This window comes from Oryctolagus cuniculus, chromosome 1 (genome assembly GCF_051225735.1).
Source record: "Oryctolagus cuniculus isolate XC-2025 breed Fujian yellow rabbit chromosome 1, ASM5122573v1, whole genome shotgun sequence".
NCBI classification, from domain to species: domain Eukaryota; kingdom Metazoa; phylum Chordata; class Mammalia; order Lagomorpha; family Leporidae; genus Oryctolagus; species Oryctolagus cuniculus.
Genome location: NC_142867.1, coordinates 65,138,660 through 65,154,237, shown reverse-complemented (window position 1 = coordinate 65,154,237; position 15,578 = coordinate 65,138,660). Strand labels below are relative to the sequence as shown.

General features: G+C 45.0%; 1 protein-coding gene and 1 pseudogene across 1 annotated transcript in view; both read right to left on the bottom strand.

The window, feature by feature from the left end:
* The window catches only part of MRPL48 (mitochondrial ribosomal protein L48), an 85,297-nt gene that overhangs the window by 55,806 nt on the left and 13,913 nt on the right, over nt 1-15,578 (bottom strand). The window contains exons 3-4 of the mRNA XM_089305770.1: nt 6,873-6,925; nt 2,299-2,336 (exon numbers count right to left, since the gene is read on the bottom strand). Coding sequence (XP_089161896.1) covers nt 2,299-2,336; nt 6,873-6,925 — 91 coding nt within the window. The remainder of the gene's footprint in view (nt 1-2,298; nt 2,337-6,872; nt 6,926-15,578) is intronic.
* Nucleotides 3,768-4,325, bottom strand: LOC138849924 (developmental pluripotency-associated 5 protein pseudogene; annotated as a pseudogene).

Below are 15,578 nucleotides of genomic sequence, written 5' to 3'. Positions count from 1 at the left end.
ACTGTCTGTAACTCTACTTCTCAAATGAATAAAAATCTTAAAAAAAAAAAAAAAAGGCAAGCAAGCAAGCAAACTAATAAAGGGGCTGGGACTGTGGAGTAGGGGGTAAAACCACCACCTGCAGTGCTGGCATCCCACATGGGCGCCAGTTCGAGTCCTGACTGCTCCACTTCCAATTTGGCTCTCTGCTATGGCCTGGGAAAGCAGTAGAAGATGGCCCAGGTCCCTGCAGGAATGTGGGAGACCCAGAAGAAACTCCTGGTTCCTGGCTTCAGATTGGCCCAGCTCTGGCCATTGTGGCCATTTGGGGATGGAAGACCTCTGTGTCTCTCTCTCTCTGCCTCTGCCTCTGCCTCTCTGTAACTCTGACTTACTTTCTTTTTTTTCTGCCTTTCAAATAAATAAATAAATCTTTTAAAAGAAAGGAAGAGAGAATGAAAGAAAGAAAGCTAACATGACAAAATGTTAACAACAGTTGAATCTAAATGGTAGGTATGGGGGCCGGCATTGTGGCATAGTGGGTAAAGCCACCGCCTGCAGTGCCAGCATCCCATATGGGTGCTGGTTCAAGTCCTGGCTGCTCCACTTCCAATCCAGCTCTCCGCTACAGCCTGGGAAAGCAGAAGATGGCCCAAGTCCTTGGGCCCCTGCACCCTCATGGGAAGATCCAGAGGAAGCTCCTGGCTCCTGGCTTCTTATTGGCACAGCTCCAGCCGTTGCAGCTAATTGGAGAGCGAACCAGTAGATGGAAGACCTCTCTTTCTCTCCTTCTGCCTCTCATTCTCTCTCTGTGTAACTGACTTTCAAATAAATAAATAAATCTATAAATAAATAAATAAATGGTAAGTACAGAAGTGTTCACTGCAGTATTCTTGGGGAAAAATTATTTCTTATAAGACAGTAAGCTTCTAAATAGCAAAGATTATATCCTATTAATTTTGTACCCCCAGCAATTAAACACAGCTTAGTAAAATACGGATTTGTTGAGAAACTGACTAAACAAAAAGGTCATACTTTGAGATGTACGGCTTTGGTCCCAGAAGCAGTGGCTCCCAACACACAGTTGCCATCCTCTCATAATTAACATATAAAAAGCCTCTTACAACATAGCCTTGCACAGAGTAGGTACTTGTGGACTGACTCCTTTATCTCATACTCTTTAGTTATGTGACAGATGTCATTAAAATCTAGCAACTGCTTGGCAATTTGTCATGTAATAGAAAAAGCAAAAGTGGCAGACAATCGGGATGAAACAGAGACCGAAATTCATTGAGAGGGTACACAGATGGCCTCAATGGCAGGGGGTAAGCATTTGGTATAGTGGTTATGTTGCTGATTTGGACATCCACATCCCATGTGAGAGTACCTGGTTTGAGTCCCAGATCTCCTACTTCTGATCCAGCTTCCTGCTAACACACACCCTAGGAGGCAGCAGATGGCTCAAGTACTGGGATCCCGGCCACCCATGCACGGGAGCCAGATAGAGTTCTAGGCTCCTGGTTTCAGCATGGCCCAGCCCTAGCAGTTGGGAGCACTTGGAGAGTGAGCCAGTGCATGGAAGAGCTCTTTGTTTCTTTGCACCTTTCTATCTCTGACTCTCTGCCTTTCAAAAAAAAAAAAAAAACTAAGAAAAATCTAAAAGAAAAAAAGAAATTCATTGAGCTAATCAGGTTGAATGGGCATTTATTCTGGATAAAACAGTGTGAAAAAGGCCCTATTCTGGTGGGTATGGACATGAAAGAATTGGAATGGTAGCAATATTAGTAACAGTAGCAGCTAACTTTCTTTGAGTACTTTATATTTTTTATCTCATTGAATTATTCTTTAACATTATAAAGTTTTATGGCTTTTTTTTATTATGTGTACCATTAAGCAAAATTATTTAGTCAATAAATTTTTATTTAAGGAATTTCACTCATTGTGATTCCTTTCACTGCCCATCAAGGGCACCTTAGTTCCTCTAACGCTTGAGTCATATCTTACTGAATCTTCAAATAGTTCACTGCAGTTTGTACTATAATTATCCCTGTTTTTTAAAATGAGGAAACCAAGCAACAGAGATGTAGCCAAGGAGCACAAAATAACTCTGAGGTAGAGCTGGAGTCCACACTTACCAGGGAACTCTTGCTCTTAATCACTACTTATGTTCTCACCTACGGTTCTATTCCACGTGAGGGGTGGGACTGACTCCTGGCCACTCTTCTGCAAGATACGTTAGGTACCTTCCTAGACAAAATTATTATAGAGTGCTAGCGGGTCACTTAAGTGAGCAGACTACATCAGGAAACAACTGCTTACCTGCACAATAAATGGGATTCTCTCCTGAAGTTCTGACTCTAAAGAGAAAAAGAACATTGAATTACATATCCATATTCTTTTCACAATTATCAAAATGTACATGCTTCTCATTCAGGATATGTCAATGATAGGTATTTCCCTATTCCCTCCTTCCTTTCTTCTTTCCACAAACATTATTAAGCACCTACTATGTGCCAGACACCTACTATGTGCCAGACAAATACAAATGCAAATACAAGGAAGATGTCTACCCATGGTCTAGTTGAGAAAGATACACATAACCAATTGTGAGTCACACACAGTACTCATTCAGAACAGAGACATGTACAAGATGGGGCAGGCAATGTGGCACAGCAAGAAATCTGCAGTTTGGAAAACCCGCATAGCATAACAGAGTGCTGGTTTGAGTCCCAGGTCCTCCACTTCTGATCCTACATCTGCTAATGCATTCTGAGAGAAAGCAAATGATGGCTCAAGTGCTAGGGTCCCTGCCACCCATATGAGAAACCTGGATGGTGTTACAGGCTCCTGGTTTTGGCCTGGCCCAGCCTTGGCTGTTGTGGGCATCTGAACAGTGAACCAGGAGATGAAAGATGTATCTATCTTTTTAATTTATTAAAACTTTGGGCCAGCGCCACGGCCCACTAGGCTAATCCTCCACCTGCGGCGCTGGCACCCTGGGTTCTAGTCCCGGTCAGGGCGCAGGATTCTGTCCCGGTTGCTCCTCTTCCAGTCCAGCTCTCTGCTGTGGCCCGGGAAGGCAGTGGAGGATGGCCCAAGTGCTTAGGCCCTGCACCCTCATGGGAGACCAGGAGGAAGCACCTGGCTCCTGGCTTCAGATCGGCACAGTGCACCGGCCGTGGCGGCCATTGGGGGGGGGGAGTGAACCAACAGAAGGAAGACCTTTCTCTCTGTCTCTCTCTAACTCTGCCTGTTCAAAAAAAAAAAAAAAAAAACCTGGCTCACTAGGCTAATCCTCCACCTAGCGGCACCGGCACACCGGGTTCTAGTCCCGGTCGGGGCGCCGGATTCTGTCCCGGTTGCCCCTCTTCCAGTCCAGCTCTCTGCTGTGGCCCGTGAAGGCAGTGGAGGATGGCCCAAGTGCTTGGGCCCTGCACCCTCATGGGAGACCAGGAGGAAGCACCTGGCTCCTGGCTCCTGCCATCGGATCAGCGCGGTGCGCCGGCCGCAGCGCGCCGGCTGCAGCGGCCATTGGAGGGTGAACCAACGGCAAAGGAAGACCTTTCTCTCTGTCTCTCTCTCTCACTGTCTACTCTGCCTGTCAAAAAATTAAAACAAACAAACAAACAAAAAAAAACTTTGTTCTTCAGTTAGCAACTTTGGAAAGAGACATTTATGTCAGAACTCAGAGCAAAGGTAAAGACCCCAAAACAGCTTGTTTCTCCTTAAATTGCCTGAAGCAGAGCTTAAACCATGCTAAATCACTGCAGCTCTGACCCCAGCCTAAGCTCTACATTCTGGTCCCCGCCACACTGGCTGGAAGCTGGCCTCACTTCATCCAAGGGCCTAGTTCGAGAACACTCATGGCTTCCTCGAGTAACCCACATTCCTTGAGCAACCCGCATTCCTGCCGCTGGCAGTGCCACTCATCCAAGGCCTGCAGCACCCACTTGGTCCAGAGCTTGTACAGGCAGGAGTGTAAACCAGCACTTCAGTGAAGGCCAAAGATGCCAGAGCCTTCAGCTTGAGCACGGCCTTGCTCTCTTGCTCAATGGGAGGGCTTCCAGCAGGAGCATCTGGACCTACAGCACCTCAGGATGTTTTACTTCTTCCAGAACCTTCACCCATGTTGGGATAGCCTTATGTCTCAGGACCATTCCCATCTTAATTTTGAAACCAACAAGGAGCCAGAGCTGTGGCATAATGGGTAAAGCTACCGCCTGCAGTGCCGGCATCCCATATGGGCACAGGTTCAAGTCTTGGCTGCTCCACTTCTGATCCAGCTCTCTGCTGTGGCCTGGAAAAGCAGCAAAAGACAGCCAAGTCCTTAGGCCCCTGCACCTACATGGGAGACCTGGAAGAAGCTCCTAGCTCCTGCCTTCAGAGAGGCGCAGCACCGGCCACTGAGGCCATCTGGGGAGTGAGCCAGCAGATGGGAAGACCTCTCTCTCTCTCTCTGCCTCTGCTTCTCTGTAACTGCCTTTCAAATAAATAAGTAACTCTAAAAAAAAAAAAAAAGAAAGAAAGAAAGAAACCAACCAGTCTCAGGCCAACAGTAAGGCTGTCTGTCAGTCAGTCAGTCAGTCAGTCAATCTATCTACCTACCTACCTACCTACCTACCTAAATACAGGGCCAGTGCTGTAGCATAATAGGTAAAGATGCCACGTACAATGCTGGCATCCCATATGGATGCCAGTTTGAGTCCTGGATGTTCCACTTCCAATCTAGCTCTCTGCTATGGCCTGGGAAAGCAGAAGAAGATGGCCTAAGTCCTTGGGCCCCTGTGCCCATGTGGGAGACCTGGAAGAAGCTCCAGGCTCCTGGCTTCAGACTGGCAAAGCTCCAGCCATTCCAGCCAAGTGGGGAGTGAACCAGTGGATGGAAGACCTCTCTCTTTCTCTCTCTCTCCTTCTCTCTGTAACTCTTCCAAATAAATAAATACATCTTTTTTAAAAAATAAATAAATACACATTTTTTTAAAAAGGAACATGTATAGAATCAGTAGGATGTAAAGGAAAGTGTGATCACTTCTACCAGAGAGACTGAATAATTTGAATTGAGATTTTTTTTTTTAAGGGAAAGAGCTTATTGGGAGAAACCTGACAGCCTGGAGGGAAGGGGCGAAGAAGGAAAAGAGGCAGAAGAAGAGTGTAAGAGAGTGTGAGAGAGAGAGATAGAGGTCAGGAGATTGAGAGGGAGAGAGAGAGCAAGTGACAGGAGGGGAGAGAAGATGAGAGGAGCCAAGAGAGTAATGGGAAAGCAGTGAAGGATGGTCTAAGTGCTTGGGCCCCTGCACCCATGTTGGGAACCCAGGGGAAGCTCCTGGCTCCTGGCTTCAGCCTGGCGCAATCCTGGCTGTTGTGGCCATTTGGGGAATGGATTAGTGGATTCAGAATCAATCTCTCTCTCTCTCTCTCTCTCTCTCTGTCTTTCCTCCTTCTCTGTGACTCTGCCTTTCAAACAAATAAATCTTAAAAAAAAAAAAAAGAAAGAAAGAAAAGAAAAGATACCATTGGAGAGTTTTAAATAGAGAAGTGACATGAGCTAATGTGATTTTAAAAGAATCACTCCATTCTGCTTAGAATGACTATAGCCCATATCCGCAGTGTTTGGATTTGAGTTCCAGCTCCACTTCTGATCCTAATTCTAGTTAATAAGCATCCTTGGAAAGCAGCAGATGACAGCTGAAGTCCTTGGGTTCCTGCCACTCACATGGGAGATGCAGAGTTCTGGGCTCCTGGCTTTGGTCTGAACCAGTCCCCTGGCTGTTACAGGCATTTGGGAGTGAACAGTGGATGGAAGTGTTCGCTCACTCACACACACTCTCTCTCTGCCATTCAAATAAATAAAAATTTATTTTTACAAAGAATCACTCTGATTTTAGTGAAGGCCATTAGACAAAAGCAAATGCAGGGAGCTGGCCTGTGGCACAGAGGGTTAAGCCTCCACCTGTGAGACCAGCATCACATATGAGCACCAGTTCAAGTACCAGCTGCTCTGCTTCAATTCAGCTCCCTGCTAATCCACTGAGAAAGCAGCAGAAGATGGCCCAAGTTCTTGGCCCCTGCTTCCCACAGGGCAGACCTGAATGGAGTTCCAGGTTCCTGACTATTGCAGCCATTTGGGAAGTAAACTAACAGATAGATTTCTTTCTTTCTCTCTCTCTCTCTCTCTCTCTCTCTCTCTCTCTCTCTCCTGGCTATTGCAGCCATTTGGGAGGTAAACCAACAGATAGAAGATTCTCTCTCTCTCTCTCTCTCCTCCCTCCCACCCCCATAAATCTGCCTTTCAAATAAATAAATAAATTTTTTTCAAAAAATATTTTAAAAGTAAAAGCAGGAAGATCAATTAGGAGGCAGGGGGACGGTAGTAGCAGATGTTTAAATCTCAAAATGATAAACTAATGAAACAAAGAGGGTAGAAACTGAGTCTACGATAATTAGAGGCTAGGCTTACCAGCAAGTTCTTAGGTCATTGGGGACATACTCTCCAAAGGCATTTCTCACCCAGAGGGCTGATTATGAAAGCCTGAGTTGGGCCCAGCTGCTGTCACTGCTTCCTGCCTCGCCATGTGATCTGTCTACCACTGGTGCTCCACTGCTCTCATCAGCCAAGCCAGTGAGGTCACCCTATCTTGGACTGTCAACCTCTAAAACCATAAACCAAAAATAACAAGAAGCTGACTAATGTGCAGTGTCAAGGATAACTCCCAGGATTGTGGCCTGAGCAACAAGATGAATGGAATTGCCTTTTACTGAGAATGGGAAAGGAGCAGGATAGCAGTGGAATTGAAGCTTGAGATGCCTAGCATGCAGCGAAGAAGAAAAGTGTTATGTGCCCTATGAAGCAGAATGCGAACATGAACTTTAATTATTGTTATTAATAGCCTTACCTTAAGAGGGAAACCACTTGCTTAAAAATGATATTGCTCCTCAAGCACAGCACCTACAGCAAAACAGTCAGGTTAAGACAATCTTAAGCATTCACAGAACTTCAAGTACCTCTACTTAAGAGGCTGGGAACTCACAGTACACAAACTGAAAAGGACTCAAGGGCTGGTGCTTAGCAAAAAAGCTGTCCAACAGTTAACACCAAACATGAAAGCAAGCCACATCACCTTTTTTCTTATTCCTCCCACTACAGAAGACATTCAAACACAGAAGCCTCTTTCCCACACTGCATTTTCAGTTCCCTCTTTCCAGCTTGATCTGCCTTTTCCAATATCAATCAGCAGCTATTATGAATCTGCCATGGACAGCAGCAGAAGGGCTTTCTTAAATTTTTAATTCTCAAAACACTGTAAGTCCATTTTACAAGCGAGGCAACCAAGAGGTTATATTCCAAAAAAGTATAGCTAATAGTGGCTGAGAGAACTGTCTTACTCCAGCGGCTATGCCTCTGTTACAGCACATTGTCTTCCTCAATACCAACACTGACAAATCAATATAATTAGGAGGAGGCCTCCTTTCTCCCCGGTTATTTCAATCCCATTCTGTCCTGCTGGTACCCACTCAAAAAAGATCAATGACATAGCTTTACTAAGTGTGTGGCATAGAAGAGATCTGTTTATAAACTGAATAATACATACTAGATGTCTGTCCTTAAAGGCCCCATAACATACAAGAGGAAAAAACCCTGCACACTATCGGTAATTATTTTTTAAAATTTATTTCTGCTTCTTTTTTTAACATATATTTATTTATTTGAAAGGCAGGGTTAACAGAGGCAGAGTCAGAGAAAGAGAGAGCGGTCTTCCATCTGCTAGTTCACTCCCCAAATGGCTGCAATGGCTGAAGCCAGTCTGAAGCCAGGCATTAGGAGCTTCTTCTGGGTCTCCCATGGGGTACAGGGGCCCAAGGACGTGGGCCATCTTGTACTGCTTTCCCAGGCCATAGCAGAGAGCTGGATCGGAAGTGGAGCAGCTGGGACTTGAACCAGTGCTCATATGGGATGCTGGCACTGTAGGCAGCATCTTTTCCCACTAGGCCACAGCGCCAGCCCCTTGGGTAATGATACCAATTTCTTCAATACGCTTTGTGAAAAGCATATTACACATAACAAGGACAATCTGAGAAATGGTGACAGCCAAGAGGAAGCTAAGGAAACATGACAACTAAATGCAATGTGTTATCTGAGATGGGATCCTGGAATAGAAAAAGGACATTTGATAAAAACTTAAGAAATCCTGGTAAAGGATTATGTTAGCTTGAGCTAACAATAATATATCAGTAGTAGTGCATTAATTGTGGAAAATATGCCATACTACTGGTAGTAAGATGGTAGTAGTAGGGGAAATTAGTGTACATGTAGTTCTCTGTGCTATCTTTACAATTTTTTTTATAAATGTAAAACTATTCTATTCTAAAATAAAGTTTATTTTTAAAAAGACTATTATGGGGGGAACTGGTGCTGTGATGTGGTGGTAAAGCTGCCACCTGCAGTGCTGGCATCCCATACGGGCACCAGTTCAAGTCCCGGCTGCTCCACTTCAGATCCAGCTCCCTGCTAATATGCCTGGGAAAGCAGTGGAAGATGGCCCAAGTCCCTGTACCCACGTGGGAGACCAGGAAGAAGCTCCTGGCTTCAGAATGGCCCAACTCCAGCCACTGCAGCCATTTGGGGAGTGAACCAGTGAGTGGAAGACTTCTCTCTCTCTCTCTCTCTCTCTCTGCCTCTGCCTTTCAAATAAATAAATAGTTAAAAAAAAAGTTATTATGTGACAACTACTGTGCCAGTTTTAAAGGGAATAAAAGGGGTTGCTTTGTGACACAGCGGGTTAAGCCACCACCTGAGACCCCAGCAATCCCATGTGAGTGCCAGTTCAAGTCCCAGCCATTCCACTTCCCAGCTCCCTGCTAGTGTCCCTGGGAAAGCAGCAGAAGATGGTTCAAGTACATGGGCCCATGCCACCCATGTGGGAGACCCAGATAGAGTTCCAGGCTCCTGGCTTCAGTTTGGCCCAGCCCTGACCATTGTGGCCATTTGGGGAGTGGACCAGCAATGGAAGATCTCTCTCTCTCTCTCTCACCCATTCCCTCTCTGTCTCTGTCTCTTCTCTCAGCCTTTCAAAAAAAAAAAAAAAAAAAAGAAACGAAAAGAAAAGAAAAGAAAAAGAAAGAAAGAAATAGAATAGGAGGAAGAATAGGAGGAGGCATGAGGGGCCAGTGTGGCACAGCAGATTAAGCCACAACCTGCAACACTGGCATCCCATTTGAGAAGCTGGTTGGAATCCCAATGTTCCACTTCTGATCCAGCTCTCTGCTAATGTACCTGGAAAGGCAGTGGAGAATGGCCCAGTGCTTGGGCCCCTGCCATCCATGTTGGTGAACAGGATAGAGTTCTAGGCTCCTGGCTTTGGCCTGGCCAACACCCCAGCTGTTGTGGACATTTGAAATGGCCAGAAGATGGAAGATCTCTCTGTCTCTCTGTCTTTGCCTCTCTCTCTCTCTCTCTCTCTCTCTCTCTGTGTGTGTGTGTGTGTGTGTGTAACTCTGCCTTTCAAATAAATAAATCTTCTTTTAAAAAAATATTTAGGTAGCATGAACAACAGCACATACAACAGGAAATCCAGGTAAAGACAGCCAGGAAAAGTTCTTAGCTTTTCAGTGTTACACATGTAACTAAGGAGCCGATCAAAGTCATAAATTCTTTTCCTAGATAAATACATAAAGGCATGGATAGACAAAGTCTGCATACTACTTCAGAAGATCACAGAAACTGTTAATATCACCCAAGGACCCTTTGCTAAACCAAGAGATCTCCAGGGGCAAAGGGTCATGTCATATTCCTCACAGGTACACTGTTGGACACTCATTCAAGGTTTGTTTTGTAAATAAATGATTAGAAATAAGTGAACAAGGCTGGCACGTGGTTCACTAGGCTAATCTTCTGCCTGCAGGGCCGGCACCCCAGGTTCTAGTCCCGGTTGGGGCGCCGGTTCTGTCCCGGTTGCTTCTCTTCCAGTCCAGCTCTCTGCTGTGGCCCGGGAAGGCAGTGGAGGATGGCCCAAGTGCTTGGGCCCCTGCACCTGCATGGGAGACCAGGAAGAAGCACCTGGCTCCTGGTTTCGGATCGGCGCAGCGCACCGGCCACAGCGAGCCAGCCATAGTGGCCATTTGGGGGGTGAACCAACGGAAAAGGAAGACCTTTCTCTCGGTCTATCTCTCTCACTGTCTAACTCTGCCTGTCAAAATAAATAAATAAATAAATAAATAAAAGAAATAAGTGAACAAATGATAATCACTGCTACCATTTATTAAGCATTCACAACTATTTTGTTCAGTTCCTACCATGTGTTTAAATCACAATATCCTTACAAAGTATTAGTATCCCCACTTTATAGCTGAAAAAGCAAATTAAGTTATCTACCCCAAGTGATACATAGTACTACCAAAATTAGCATAGGATCTTGGGTTTCTCTGACTTCAAAGAACATAATTTCCCCCCATTTTATACTTTCTCTCTCATAAAATAAAGGGTTAATGTTTAGGAAATCAGGCAGGAGGGGTCTAGCATTGTGGCACAGCAGGTTAGGCTGGCGCTTACCAGACCATTATCCCATGTCAGAGCAACAGTTCAAGTCTTAGCTGCTCAGCTTCTAACCCAGCTCCCTGCTGATGTGTCTGGGAAGGCAGCAGAGGATGTCCCAAGTACTTGAGCCCTTGCCATCCAGGTGGAAGACTAGGAGAGAATACCTGGCTCTTGGTTTCAGCCTGGCCCAGATCTGGCTGTTGCATTCATTTGGGGAGTGAACTACTAGATGAAGATTTCTGTCTCTTCTTCTACCTGTCACTCTGCTTTTCAAATAAATCAATAAAAATTTTGCCCATAAGGATGTGAATAGACAGAAGAAAAGGCAAAGTGTGTAAAACAATCCTAAAAAGAACAATTAAGTCAGATGCTAAAAAACTTTATACAGTATGTGTATAATGTTTAACCTAACAATGGCCAGCATAAAAGACAGAGTTGGGAACTGGGAGCCCCAGGACAGCTCAGGCTGGCTCCCCCACCACTGACCACGTATCTGAAGTTAGGGCAGGTGACTCCAGGGTACTCCAGGCCCAAGATCTGTTAACCATGACAAAAAGAACAGAAGTCAGAGTTAACAGAATATGTTTTTAAATGGGTCAACTCATATATAAGAGGTACTGAAAGGGAAGAAAAATCTGGATAAGACAGCTTTCTCCTCATTTTAATTGTCCCGATTTCCAAGTATCTAGCTAGGGATTTAATTATCTTAAAGCTAGACTTAAGGGTTGACAACTTTCTGAAAGATATTCAAATCGTGGTGTGAATTCTCCCTTTGAGCTCTGGGAAAGGTGCCCAGCCTCTCCTCTGCAATGCCCGGCCTCTCCCCTGCAATGCCCAGCCTCTCCCCTGCAATGCCTGGCATTACCTGTCAGGACAAAAGTAGTCTATTAGTCTATTTTGGGACTAACTCATAAATCCCACCCCAACCCCTCCCCCCAGACAGCAAATGAAGAGCGGCTCTGGCTCTGCAAGGGTGAGAGGAGGGCGCTGACACCGATGAACGGATGAATGAGGACACAGTTGCAGCAGTGGGTTATAACAATACTTGGCTGACGAGCTCCAGAGCCCAGAACCAAGAAAGGACAGCAAGGCTACCAAAGCACACAGCCATGGGGCAAAACCTCTAGTGTGTGGTAGCTTCAGACACCCAAGCCTGCTTGGGGGCAGGGGAAGAGCAGTGGGTCAGGGGCCTTTGAGGCAAGCAACTCAGAACTGTTTTATTAATATTGACCAAACATACTTGTATATTAATAGATATTATTTAAAATAGCATTGTTACTACTATTTATTTAGTACATCCTTTGTATTAAGCACTTTATACATGCTATTTCAATTAATCTTTTCTTTTTTAAAAAGATATTATTTATTTATTTATTTATTTGAGAGGCAGAGTTACAGACAGAGAGAGGGAGAGACGGACAGAAAGGTCTTCCATCTGCTGGTTCACTCCCCAAATGGCCACAATAGCCGGAAGCAGGGGTGATCTGAAGCCAGAAACCAGAAGCTTCTTCCAGGTCTCCCACTCGGGTGCAGGGTCCCTACCACCTGGACCATCTTCAACTGCTTTCCCAGGCCATATCAGAGAGCTGGATCAGAAGAGGAGCAGCCAGGAAAGAAACTGGTACCCATATGGGTCAACAGCACTGCAGGCAGATGCCGCCAGCATCTATTTCAATTAATCTTTATACCAGTCCTCTGATAGAGGCAATATTGAGGTAAATGCTTTTGTTTCACAAATTTAAAAAACAGGTTTACATAAATTCCCTGAAGTTATAAGTTTGGTAAGAGGTTCCAGGAATTCAAAGCAGTCTGCCTGAATCTGAAGTCCATGTTTTCCACTCTGCCACATTGCCTCTCAAAAGAGTGATATTAACTTATACAGTGACATTCGTGTGCTAATAATGATATCCTCAATAATCTTACCATTTGTTGAGCACCTACTATGTGCCAAACATCATCTTCCTTTATGCCTCACAACCATTCCACAAGGAAGCTAAAGCTCAGAAATGTGAATTAATGTGCCCAAAGCACATAGCTAATAAGTGCTATTCCCAAGAACCCCACAACTGGGGCTCTTCTCACCACCCTTTACTGCTGTTGCAAACAAGTTCTGCCATTACACAGCAGCTCTTGTTTTCTTTAAGGGGCTGAGCCACACCTTGAACTGTATTCCAGTTCTTGCAAAGGAGGTTACTTCTATCTGAGGCATCCTTGTTTTCAAGGGTGTTGTCGAGTTCCTGCCTGGGTTCATCTGTCAGAAGTTTCCAGTTCTCCTCATGGGCCTCAGTCAGTGTCTACCACTATCCTTCTCACACACAGGGCCAATGCTAGCCCCCTGGCCACAATGGTTCATCTGCTACTTAAATGCCTCCCCTGTCCAGAACTGAAATCTTTTCAGACCCTTCTAATGATCTGAAAGTTTTTCCACCTAGAAAACCAAAACGGATATCCCTATAACCTCCATGGAGTAAGTCTAGGCCCCTACTCTGGGATGACACAGAGTAAGTTCGGTCTTATTTTTCATACCAGCCCTTGAAGTATTTGAAGCCAACGATGATTGCCTCTGGGTATTTTTTTCCTTATTTAAAAAATTGTTTTTGTTTCCAAATTTTCTCTGGCCACAATCATCTGAACGTGTTCCTGTTGATATCGTTTGTGTGCATGGGATCCTCATGGCAGTTATGAGCACAGGCAGGCTTTATAATTACACAGATTTGGGTGTGACCATCCGTTCCCCCGACACTGGCTATACAACCCTTGGTAATCACTTAACAATGGCTTGACCTACATGTATATGAGATGACTAAATAGACAAATCCATAGACAGAAAGCAGACTAGTGTTTGCTAAGGGCTTGAGAGACAAGGGACTGAGGAATGACAGCTTAAGGGTAAAGGATTTCTTTTGGGGATGATGAAAGTACTCTGGAACCAGACAGTAGTAATGGCTGCCTAGTTTTGTATATGTACTAAAAACCACTGAATCGTTAACTTCAAAAGAGTGAGTATTATGGTATGTGAATTAAACACCACGTTTCTTAAACTCCTGGCCACCCATCACAACTGCCAGATGGCATTTCTAGGCCAGTTGAGCTAGACTAAATCCAATTCACTAACTTACTCCAGAACTAAACTAAGTTTTATAATCCGTCTGGTCACCAAGCCCTTCCCATCTCCCCAGTTCACCCCATCCTACTTCTTTGCACACTTTCCCTTGAGATAAGCCCCACTGCTTCTGTCCCTCCCAGCTTCCTCTGGATCCCTGTAGCTCCAAGTGTGTTCTCATTTCAGGGCCTTTGCACTTGCTCTTCTTGCCTGGAATATTTTTTCCCTATCTCAACCCTATTTGTTCTTCAAGTCTTAGTCATGTAATATCCTCAAGAAAACTTTCTTGACCAACTCAGACTTGCTAGGGTCTTGCTGCTACACACTAAAAACAAACAAACAAACAAAAAACCCTGAATCTTTCTTTGTGGCTCTTACCATGCTTAGTTAAGTAGCTACATGTTTCATTAGCCTGTCTGGGGCAGGTGGTATGGTGCAAGTCAGGCAGCCACTCATGAGACGACATACCACACAGAGTGTCTGAGTTCAAGTCTTCCCTCTGCTTCCAGTCCATCCTGGGAGGCAGTGGGTGATGGCTCAAGTACTTGAGCCCCCACCGCCTACATGGAAAACCCAGATAGTGTTTGTTCTACAACCCTGGCTTTGGCCTGGCCCAGCTCTAGCTGTTGTGGGCACTTGGGGAGTGAATCAGAAAATGGAAAATAATTCTGTGTGTGTGTGTGTGTGTGTGTGTGTGTGTGTACCTTTCAAATAACATGAATAAAAAAGTTCCTCTCTTAACAAGCTCCGCAAAGAGAGAAATCTGCCACATCCCAGCATCTAGCATACACTGTGGCACATATCAGGTGCTCAACAAATATTTACTAATCAAATTAATCTCTTTAAACCTCATTTCCTTATCTCTAAAGAGGTTATAAAAATATTTACCCCACTGAATTGTTCATACAATTAAACTAGACAATATAGAAAAAGGGCTTCCAAGTTCAAGGTACATTATTAATGGTTAAATTTGTAGTAGTCATGATAATGGTGGGGTGATTATTCAATCCTCAGTTGTTAAAAAATATATGCACCTTGGGATGTGACAGGTGCTGATGACAAAACTATGAACAAGTGGCCAGCACTGTCGTAGAGTGGGTAAAGCTGCTGCCTGCAGTGCTGGCATCCCATGTGGGCACTGGTTCAAGTACAAGTTGCTCCACTTCTGATCCAGCTCTCTGCTATGGCCTAGGAAAACAGTAGAAGATGGCCCAAATCCTTGGGCCCCTGCACCCACATGGGAGGCCTGGAAGAAGCTCCTGGCTCCTGGCTTCAGATCAGCTCAGCTCCAACCGTTGCAGCCATCTGGGGAGTGAACCAGCGGATGGAAAACCTCTCTCTCTCTCTCTCTCTCCCTTCCTCCCTCCCTCCCTCCCTCCCTCCCTCCCTCTCTGTAAGTCTGCATTTTAAATAAATAAATCTTTAAAAAAAACCTATGAACAAAACAGAAGTAAATCCTTGTTCTCCAAGGCTTATGGGAAAGTCAATTTTCCTGGACTTCGGGACACTCTGCCCTCCCAGGCCCTCTGAAGTAGGTTCCTCCTGGTTCACATCTTTTCATGCCTGTTGTTTGTCTCTTACTTCAGGCCTCACTGCGTTTTCTTCACATGAGCCCTGCTGCACTGTGGCCTTCGATATTTCCACCTGGAAACATCCTGCTATCCCTGAGATCAGTCTTCAGGGCTTCACCTTCCAGGCTGCTATATTAGACACAACCTGGCATACCTTCAGTGATCACCAGCCCTCCCCTAACACAGCCTCGTGGTTCAGGGCTATGGTAATCCCTGAGAAAATAACAATCATTTCAGTGTGGGTGAAATCCAGATATGAGTACGAAGCATTTTCTGTGCAAAACAACTCAACAGGGGAATCATTACCCACTCCCTGGTGCATTGTGATTTCTCGAGACACCATCCTGCCATCTTGATCAACTGATAAGTTTTCTGAGGTCTGATAGTATCAACA